Source organism: Schistosoma mansoni (assembly GCF_000237925.1).
Source record: "Schistosoma mansoni, WGS project CABG00000000 data, supercontig 0322, strain Puerto Rico, whole genome shotgun sequence".
NCBI classification, from domain to species: Eukaryota; Metazoa; Platyhelminthes; class Trematoda; order Strigeidida; family Schistosomatidae; genus Schistosoma; species Schistosoma mansoni.
The window spans coordinates 1-11,011 of NW_017386175.1; the positions used below are offsets into that span (position 1 = coordinate 1).

Consider the following 11,011-nt stretch of genomic DNA (forward strand, 5'->3'; position numbering starts at 1 on the left):
AGACTGGTAGGTCCTGGGTTCGAGTCTCGCTCGCGAGAGCGGGTTCGTGGATGCGCACTGCTGAGGAGTCCCATAATAGGACGAAACGGCCGTCCAGTGTTTCCAGGTTTTCCATGGTGGTCTAGCTTCAATTGACTCATGCTTTCTACTATGAAAAATACTAAATCTCCACAAAACCCCTCCTGATAATTAATATACAAAATTGTTAAAACCATGGAAATTTCCTAAAATCTGTTAAATGAATTCATCCGGACACATTTTAACCTGATTGAATTTTTGACCTTTCTTTAAATCTATTGTTCCGAATTGTCATGTTAGTAGAAATGTTCTTTCGAAGAAGAAAAATGCATGCAACATCTATAATTCTAACTTCTCTATCGCGTTAATATAGACAGTCGTAAAAAAACCGCTTTTTTTCAATTTTATTTTATTTATTTATTTAAACACATGCATATTGGTACAAAGGGGCACCAGATACATATGCGCCACACTCATCGTTTCATTTGTTTGTCTGAGGGCTGTGATACTGTACGGGTGCCCAAATAAAAGCAGGTGGTTTTCTTAGGGGGCTAAACCCCGCGCCTTCGACCTAAATGTCTGATCCACAATGCAGCGGAGCATCGTAAGGGATGCTTTCCCATGGTAGCCGCTGACCGACAACCGGTTCATACGCCATTTGTTCCCTCAGGACACTGGAGCCCATGTGCACCATTGGTTTGAAATCAGGGTTTTCGAATTCCCCTAGGTGGATCCTCCATATCCACCAACCCGGTTAAAGCGCCGGACATTCGCTTTTCGCCCTCTCAATTTCGTAAACAACACCCGTGGTGCGAGAAGGCAATGAGTAGGACTTCCCTGTCAGAGGCTATATACGCGTGGCCTTGTGTGAGCATTTCGAGAGGGAGAGCTGGCTCTCCTCACTCTTGGCCATACCAGGGCATTTTTAAATATCAACAGACGTATTACTTATACATATTTATCCCCTTTTCAGAATATACTATTGGCTGTTAACCAAGTAATATACATATTGGTCTTTTTATGACTTTTAAATTTCAAACTCAATTGATAGGGTTTTGTGCATTTAATTTTGAATGTTTTTAGTTTGTTAACGTGTAAGAAATACATATTATTCTTGTTATTCGTTTTCCAGATTATTTAATAGTCTTCTCTTATTCTCCTCTCCAATCATAGAATTTACTACTGAGCTCGTTCATATGATTATTGTATTCCGGTTTTTTAAATGAATTAACATTCGTTATAATGTTCTATTACTGATTCACTTTAATACTACGATAATAAACATAACCATTAGCAAGGACTGAATAGTTTGTATTACTATTGTTTAGAATCAACTACTAAGTTCTATAAGTGAGAGACAGTTGAAATCCTCTCATACAATCCAATTGTAAAGAACATTCTTGATTATAATATTAGATTAATGATAATTGTATTTTCGATCGTGTGTAATTTTAGTCTCTTACTGACTTGTCTCTTATATATTCTGTGAATTGCTTTCTCAAGTTGTTCAATAATCTTGGTGTATGTATCAGTAGTTTTACTGTACATCGTGTTGTCGCTTATGATACATGTTCATATTTTTTCCTGTGTAGTTTTTTTTTCCTATACATAAAATAGTTCATGGTTTATTTAACTAATTCCTTTTAATCCAATACTGTATTATCATAGTCATCTCATTTGCTGTTCATTAATGTATGAACCAATAATTTGTACTCATAATCCTTGCACTCCTCTACTTATTTCGTAAACTCACTGTCTTAATTATATATCTATTTACTATGGGCGCTATCATCAAACGCGATTCTTCTCCGAATTGATGTTTTTTTTTTAATTTATGTTTTTCACTTAGAATTTTAAAGCAAATCATCGAGCAAATGATGTAATTACTACAACTGGATCTACACCACTTATCACAGGTCGATTTGCTTTTGGTGGATTGGATTTGATGAGTTTTTCTTCTGAAAAGGTAATATATATATAATCTTTATTTACCATTTAAACTTACTATTATTATCCAGTATGTTTTGCTAATACAAGCGTTAGTAGAATCATAAGTCATTCTCAATGTAACATTTCAATCCTTCCTTATAGGCTGGTAGACTTTATCGCTTCTAACTGATTAGAAAAAGTACTGATCAAATTTCAATATTCACTTCTTTACCAAACGCACTTCTTGTATTTATATCAAGGTAGCTTGAATGTAACATATCATGAATCCTTCAATTTTAGAGCTCTTAGTCCCCATGAATCAGTTGACATTGGCACTTATTGTTAAGGTTTGTATTGACCGTTTTTGTTGGGTAATCATAATTTTAATTCTTACGGGTAGGTGGATTGTATCCCGAAGAGAATTGTGAATGGTAACTTTTGAGGACTATTTGTGGACCAATGTAATACGTATATTTCCTATTGTATAATTGTTAAGTAACTAACCTAATCATATTCGTGTTCCTCTTATCATTAGCTTTATTTTGACCTTTGAACTATTATTATACGATTCTTGAGTTATCATCAGTTTATTGAATAATTCTCCCCCTATTCACAGCCACATTTGGCTAAATATTGTACAAATGTTATTTTTTATTTTATGGTACGATGTGGTCTGTTTGTTTGGTATATAAACCCAGTACGTTTGTGAATAATGATTTATACCACAGAGCCTGTTATTAGTGTTTTGGATTTAACTGGCTGGGCTAGGCAGAAGCACGATCGATAAGCGCTCTAGAATGCTCGTGCGGTTTCGTGTGTCACTGTTCCGATTGATAATTCTCTGCTCCCTGTTTGGCGGTCTTATCAAGTCATACGTTAGCACGGCATCCACTCGGCCACAAGATATAACATGGATGAATAAACAACAACCAATATACATGAAATATATCTAGTTAATCTTGTCAATTATACAACTTATCCCAGTTTGTTAAAGTGTTTTGAAAATCGAGATCGTGCTTAAATTATGATCACAAGATTCTTAGCAGAATTTCAATACATTTTCACTGAATGCATTTTCAGTTGATTTGTAAAGTCTCCTTTTTGATTACAAAAAGTATTGTTGTTGAAATTACACTGAATGCAGTCCTAGTTAGTTTTATAAACTATTTCATTTGCCGATTTACTGTCTAAATTTTTGGTATTCACTTATAAAACTGGAAGTTATCTCATAGCCAATAACTGACTAATCAGTTAATATTAAATAAAACACTTTTAAGTAAGAATTATTCATTTTCAATTGTTTATTTACATTTCTATCCACTACTTTCATACTTTTATAAATAATTTACAGATCCGAGTTGAAATTCAATCAATTAGTGGATCTTGGGCATATGTATGCACAGAAGTGACTGATTCTTCTGGACGAATCCGATTCTCTTTACCAGAACAAATTCATCTCCCAGATGGACTATATCCTATTAAAATGACCGCTGAATCTGATCCTGATCATCCAGTGATTATTACATTAGCTATAGTACCTCCTCAAACTGAGGTAGTGGTATTCAGTGTAGATGGAAGTTTTGCAGCAAGTCTATCTCTGATGGGAAAAGTAAGTTTATTATGGAAAAATGGCATAGTTAACTGTAGTGTTTTTGATAAGTGTATGATTACTTTTTACTGCTCACGTAATATTTCCTGATATTCAACTTTTTTTCTGAATTATCATTCTTTTTTTGATAATCCGATAACATATCTCTGATACTACACTCTTCCCCATCAAGTTACACACGATGGTCATACCGACATAACTTATTACAATTGGAGCTATTTCTTCTAATATATAGCGTAGGGGGATGACACAAGGTTGATTAACTTTTCATTGCAATTTATTCGAGGTATCTTGATACTAATACTAATAACAGCTCTATCCAATGCTATAACTTTTGTCACAGTTCAGAATTTTCATTATTGGTTAAGCAATATTACAACAAATATCTCTTTCGCATGGATTCAAATCGTAATTATTGAAAACATATTTCGAAAACGATTTTTAACAGTCAGTATTTCCGGCAGTCTTACATCGCTAAAGTTTTTAACAAGTTTAACTTCTACAACCATTTTTCCATACATCATCCATAAGATGTTTGATTTCCAATATTTTTGTCTCTCGATTTTTCAAGGGATAGTTAGTATGCAAAATATGCCAAGAACTGTAGCGTTTCGATTAACCTTTTCCGGTAATTCAGATCCTGATAGTTTGTAACTCTTTTATAATATAGCGTGAGCACGCACAATCAGGATTTGTCATTGCTCACTTCAAAGGACTCAAAAACATTTAGTTTAATCGAAATATTTTCACAGTTGGAAAGTAGAGGGACCAAACGCTTGAGCTGGCCGCCTTAGCGGATACTAAAACATGGAACTTTTCACGATTTTTCGTTTCATCCTTACTATTGTTCTCATTCTTAGTATACGTACTAATAGCTGTCGATCCATTCCTTCACGTTCTATACGATAATCACTACAACCTATCTAAATATGACAATCTCATGAAAATCACTCTGTAATTCGAGGATACCTATGCTAATCCAAAACTTTAACATTTTTGAAGGTAAAATTACTACTTTTCCTGCAAAGATTACAGAAAAGGCTTCTGAAGTAGAGTTAAACGAAGTTGACTAACTAAAAGTCGTAATTATTGCTTTATATACTTGACCCATAAAAGAAGACCTATTTTCGGTATACCTTTCAAACAGGAATATATATTTTCTAATGGGTGTAAATCATGTCTTTATGTTTAGGCAGTGGTCTGAATTCGTTATTGACTGGTCAATGAATAGTGAGTTATGTCATGCTGGTCTAGTCTTCAGTTCTGCTCAAATTCTATCGACCAAGTTAGAATGCGGTCACTCGTCTAAGCGAGCAAACATCACATGTGTCGTGCTGTGATGCTAGTTAGTTATAAGTAGTTGACTGGATACTGAACCTGTTTCATACTATTCAACTCTCGTCTAGTCACATAGACTAGTGGTCGGTTACAGGTTAATCGATAAAACAGGTTGTTAGAGTTGTCCTGGTCAATAACCTGTATTCTTAAACATATTTCTAGTCGAAAAGTTGTATAGATTCCGATTTTTTTCTCACCTTTCTCTTTTCTTTCTTTGTTGTTTTGTAAAAAAGACTTGTTGAAATATCTCGTGCTGACAACTATATATTGCACCAAAACATAATATCAAATAAAGCCATTAGTATTATTAATAATAAAATTCTATCAGCAAAAAGTGACTACAAAAACATGATATTAGTCACTAGTCAGTGATCAATCAGTTGTAAATACATCTCAGTCCTACAGAAGGTCAGCTAATGCCCGAATGGCTCAATAGGAATGTCTCTGGCTGTGAATCCGAGTGACAGTGTCGAATCCAATAGGGATTCCCAGTTCCTTCAAGATTGCAGATACATTTTGTTGACGAGTGGCAAATATCATGAAACATCCTGACTTTCATATTGATTACCTCTAGCTACCTTAGGTGTCTGAATTTGTTTTTGATTTTTCGGTGACTCCAAATCTTAGTATCAAGTATCCATATTATGTGCAAACAGCAATGATTATATCATAGTTTTTTGACGCTCTATTGTCATTGTGTGTAGCTACTTTTTCAGTAATCCTACAGTCGCCGTTTAGTTTTATTGTGAAATACATTGTTCCAATCAGTGATGTTCTGTCTCAGTCATTCGTTCCGTATGCATCCACTATGGATTTCAGTTTTATTTGTCCCCATTTCTTATACAGTTCATTGTCATCGAGATTATTCTCAGAGAAGTATTACCCAATATCATAAATCTTATCTACATTTACTGTGTTGTACGAAGCATGAAAACAAGTAACTTCACTGTAAATTCTTATCGGTTTGTTTACATTTTTGTCACATGAAATACAAAATTTAATTTAATCGATAACAATACCGTACAAATGTCATCGGTGAACCATTGTCAAATTAACCTGCTGATAAGTGTCTGTGTGCAACGTTATTTGGTAATTCTAACCATTAAACTTGTATTTGATGGGTCAACTTATAATTTTTTGCTTATCATATTCATTTTTTTATAGGATCCGAAAGTTCATCCTGGTGCTGTAGATGTTGCTCGTCACTGGCAAGGATTAGGATATTTATTAATCTATTTATCTGCACGACCAGATATGCAAAGACGTCGGGTTACAAACTGGATGGCAAATCATAATTTTCCCTTTGGGATGACTTTCTTCTTAAATGGATTATATTCAGATCCACTAAAACAGAAGGCTCAAATGTTAAAAACAGTTGTTGAAAATGTATACATTCTATCTTTCTGTTTCATTTTGTTGTTTGTATTTTTTTTCATACATTGCATAAAGATCGTATTAGTTCCTTGTCTCACTCTCTTCTAGAAATCATCCATTCCGTAACTCATTTAGAAATAGACTTCTTTAGCACTTGTACTGAAATTTACTCTCTGTATATGTATTTTTTTTATTTTCGTTAGTTGTCGCCTTATGTTATATGATTTGTACTATAGCTAATAGTAGTGCATCTTTTAAGTTTAGAACGAAAATTGAAGGTTCTGAACGGTAAAAATATTTGTTTGCATATTTTTTAATAGCTACTGTCTTCAATTGTTTAAATTCGATGTAATTTCTGTGAAATCACCTGAGTCCTATGGTAAGGTACTCAGTTGTATATAGAGTTTTCCGAATTACTACAACAATACATATGTTGGTATTTTATTTTAAATATGCCAAAAATCAACTTTCAGGTTAACTTGTAGTTACCACTTGGAGAGAAGGTAAATTAATGAAATATAAATCACCTCAGATCCATAATTTTCACAGTCTGGTCCACCTTTTCAAACATTACAGTAATTTTTAAAATGCAGTCATACCCTTGAGTGAGAAAAGAAGCAGTTACATTCCATCTATCTTTACGTTCTCTAATAATTAGTTATTTATGGTTTGGAATTATATTTTCATCAGTTTTTAGTTTGAATCTTTTGTGTTGTGATCGACTGATAGGTTTTATGTCTCTTCACATATTCAAACGCACGTTACTCCTTGCATTAGTCAATAGGTTAACAATGCATATATACTTGACCCAGACGTTGTCTATTGATTGGGTGTATTTAACAGTTAAAACAAAGTAAATCATGAAACTATGTTATTTCGCTTAATACTCACATTTCATTCCTTAACTAACAGGTACCAGTCCACATTATAAACTTTCTCTATAGCTTTTTCCTTTAAAGTAGCACAGTCTTGTAAAACGAAATCATATTGTTGTGAACAGAATACTAGTTGGGACAATGGAATGTATTTAAGCAAAAATTACAGACTATCTCACTAAATTCTGATAACCATACAATGAACAGTTAATTTCCAAAATAACAACCAATTGTCTCAATCTTTACTGTTCCTTTTGTAAATACTAGTTCATCTTCTCTAATTTCATTGTTCATGCATTTTCTCACCAATCGCGCTTCATTTCAGTTCTTTCTTTATCGGTCTTCTGCCAAAATACATTCTATGTCTGACCATCACCAGATACTACTTATATGGATATAAGTAGACCACACTACAATATTAGATTTTAGTTAAGTACTAATTACCGTGTCATTCTTCATTTTGTTCCTTGTAGATAATATACAACTGTGTTTTTCATAATTTAAGTTAACTCTATCAATCTAATAGAAGTTAATAATCATTTATGATCATTTTGTTTACTAATTAATCATTTTTTCCTTTCATGACTTAAATATTAGGCCAATTTACGAGTTCATTGTGGTTATGGATCAGGTAAAGATATCAATTTATATCGTTCTCTTGGCTTATCAACTCAAAACATCTTTCTAGTTGGTAAAATCTCTCGATCACAAGCAACAAATGGAACTGTAATTTAATTTATAATTTGTTTGTTTTATATAATTTTATTATTATCAGTAGGGGTTTTGTGGGGATTTAGTATTTTCATGGTTGAAAGCGTGACTCAGTTGAAGCTAGACCACCAGGGAAAACCTGGAAGCACTGGACGGCCGTTTCGTCGTATTGTGACATAAACACCACCTGATGCCGGCTCAATGGTCTATCGGTTAAGTGCTCTGGCGCGAGACGGGTAGATCCTGGGTTCGAATCTCGCTAGGCGAGGTCGTGGATGCGCACTGCTGAAGAGTCCAACAATAGGACGAAACGACCATCCAGTGCTTCCAAGTTTTCCCTGGTGGTGTAGCTTCAATTGACTCACGCTTCATATAATTTTATTTGTTTCTTACAATTTTGCTAGCTGTTCAATTTATTCTCCATTACTGTGATAGGTCACTCATCTTGCATACACTTGGTTGCTTTTTAACATAATGATGTATATAAATTCTTTTATATCAATCAACTATTTGTTATAAATTGCAGGATACTTGTTATAATTCTAGGGTTTCTTGTTATAACAGTCCTTTCACTTTTTACACGTATGTGGGACGTTAATTTACCTTAGACGAATATCTACACTAGATTCCCACCCGGTGTCTATTCTACAGGACATCAACACAACTCAGATCAAGAACACGAGGTTAGCCTCACTACAAAGTCAATATATTTCCACACCGAAATCCGACACAATCCAACAACAAGAACAGTCCATCAATAACAGTCAATACATAATAAGGATGGGGAAATATATATAACACATATAACACCTATCATCCTATCTAATGTCTGACTCAGTGAAACAATCAATCATTATCATTCTCACCCACACATCACTATTCTGTTTGCTTCCTTAAGATTTGAGAATAAACATGTATACCTTAAAGGTGATGGATATCTTCCCGCAGTTAATAGTGAGGTCGAGATGGCGATAAAGATGAGCAAAACATATCCATCTGTATTTAGTAATTCCATGTTCGCAACTCCATTCTAGGCACTATTTTGTGACCTTGTTATACCTCATCGCGGTACAGTTTTTTATGTAGTTAAGCTCGTCAGCAACTGTGATGAATGCACTATCGTGAGATCTTCAGCTTGCAAAAGGTTTATTTATGCTGAATCAATTACAGAATTCATTTATATTGGCTTAAAAAGCCAAAAACTTTAAATAATACCTTCGATTACACCAAGTATAACTTGACGAATTTTCGATATAGAGAGATTTGTTTTAACTGTGAGTAAAGTTCAGCTACACAAACAAGGGGTCTTTGAACCCAAAAAGGTTTGAATTTACCCCTAAGAAGCCTATGGTAGTCCTATTGAAGGTTTTAGATAAGCAACACACAACTCTGAGACTAGGTGATGAAAATTATTTTCAGTAAAGACTAGAATAAAAAGTCAAAGTCCGAATTCATCCCAGATCTAACCTTAAGGAATCTATGTTATGGACTGGTAATAAGTTTTACAGCGGATAAATAATTGGGAATTTCGCCACATAGTTTTTTTCATTATTTTGGAGATATATGTAGGCTCACAATTGTGCAAGATGTTCTTATATTCAGGTTTTGAAACGGTATATTTCACATGGCTTTTCAGAGGCTGTGGTAGATACCTGTTTCTATAGGCAATATAAAATTTTGGTTGAAGTAATAAAATTTAGATGCGATTCCCTTGTTTATTTTATTTATTTGAATACATAAATATTGTTACAAAGGGGCACCAAATGTATATGCGCCACACAAATCTCATTTGATTTGTGTAAGGGCTGTGATACTGCCTAGGTTCCCAAACCGAAGCTGGTAGTTTCCTTAGGAAGCCACACTCGGAGCCTTCGACCCAAGTGTCTGATCCACAAGGAAGTGGAGCAACGTAAGGAGATGCAGTCCCATGGTAATCAGTGACCAACAATTGGTTACATCATTTGTTGACTCAGGATCCTGGAGCCCATGTACACCATTGGTTTGGAATCGGTTTTACAACTCCCTTTGGTGGATCCTCCATATCCACGAACCCGGTTAAAGCGCCGGACATTCGCTTTTCGTCCTCTCAATTTCGTAAATCTTGAGGGAGTTTATGGTTTAAACGAATCGTCTATATGTATCGGTATTATTCAGTTTGTCAACCTTATCATTAGTCCTGATCATTTAGTAAATTTTCTATAAGTTTAGTTATGTTCACAACTAACAACTGAACTCAATGTCCTTTGATGTCATAATAATTATCTGATTTATTGTACTACATGTGTATGTTTTTTTTCTATTATTTCAGCCATTATCACAAGGATATTCGTCGCACTTATCTTCATTAATCAATGGTCATACTTTATCTAGACCTGCTATTGGATCAATGAGTGTAGCAGTGCGTTGTTGTCCTTTTGATCTACCATCAGTTTATCCTTCATCACCTTTATTAATGGAATCTAATTTGCTTCGACACAATTCTTTTAAATTTTCACCTCAATTAAGTCAACGATTATTAATTAATGATGAAATAGATCAGAATACATTGTAATATTCCTAATACTTATTATCTTATTCAAGTCATTCATCATTCATGTAAGCTTCAATGTTATAAATAGATGAAAAATTGCAAACTATTTTTTAGAGTCCAATTATTTGTTTTTGTATATTGATCAATTAATTTTACCCTTATTTTCATTTATACTATATCATTTCAATTTGATTGTTGTGAAAACCTTTCAATTTAATTCTGACAAAGGTTTCCCATTTGTTTGTCACTAACAAAAACATTAACCCTAGAACTTTTATCTTGTAAATCTTCGTTTTAATTCGATGGCTTGAGACCGGCAGTAACCCCAGGAGGAGCTACAGGCGGAGTTTGGTTGGAGAATGCTGGTCGGCGGCCTATGCTCCATTGGGAGTAACAGGCATAAGTAAGTAAAAGATTATTACACAACTACGTTGCTCCTTTCCAAATTTTGTTGATATAAGATGATGTATCCATGCTTACCAACTTATTAAGAGAATATAATCTTTTCACTAACAAAAACATTAACCCTAGAACCTTTATCTTGTAAATCTTTGTTCTTTTTCCGATGTTTCACATATTGTTTTTAATTTTCATTCTTTACATATAACTTACATACTCATCATTCAC

General features: G+C 34.0%; 1 protein-coding gene across 1 annotated transcript; it reads left to right on the plus strand.

Moving 5' to 3' along the window:
• Nucleotides 1-1,867: 1,867 nt before the first annotated feature.
• Smp_136800 (phosphatidylinositol transfer protein) lies at nt 1,868-10,712 on the plus strand (the record flags this gene model as incomplete). Its single annotated transcript, XM_018792380.1, has 5 exons — nt 1,868-1,984; nt 3,299-3,556; nt 6,059-6,280; nt 7,741-7,869; nt 10,163-10,712. Coding segments are annotated over 5 exons (969 nt in total), but the record flags the coding sequence as incomplete, so codon positions are not given.
• Between the last annotated feature and the right edge of the window lie 299 nt (nt 10,713-11,011).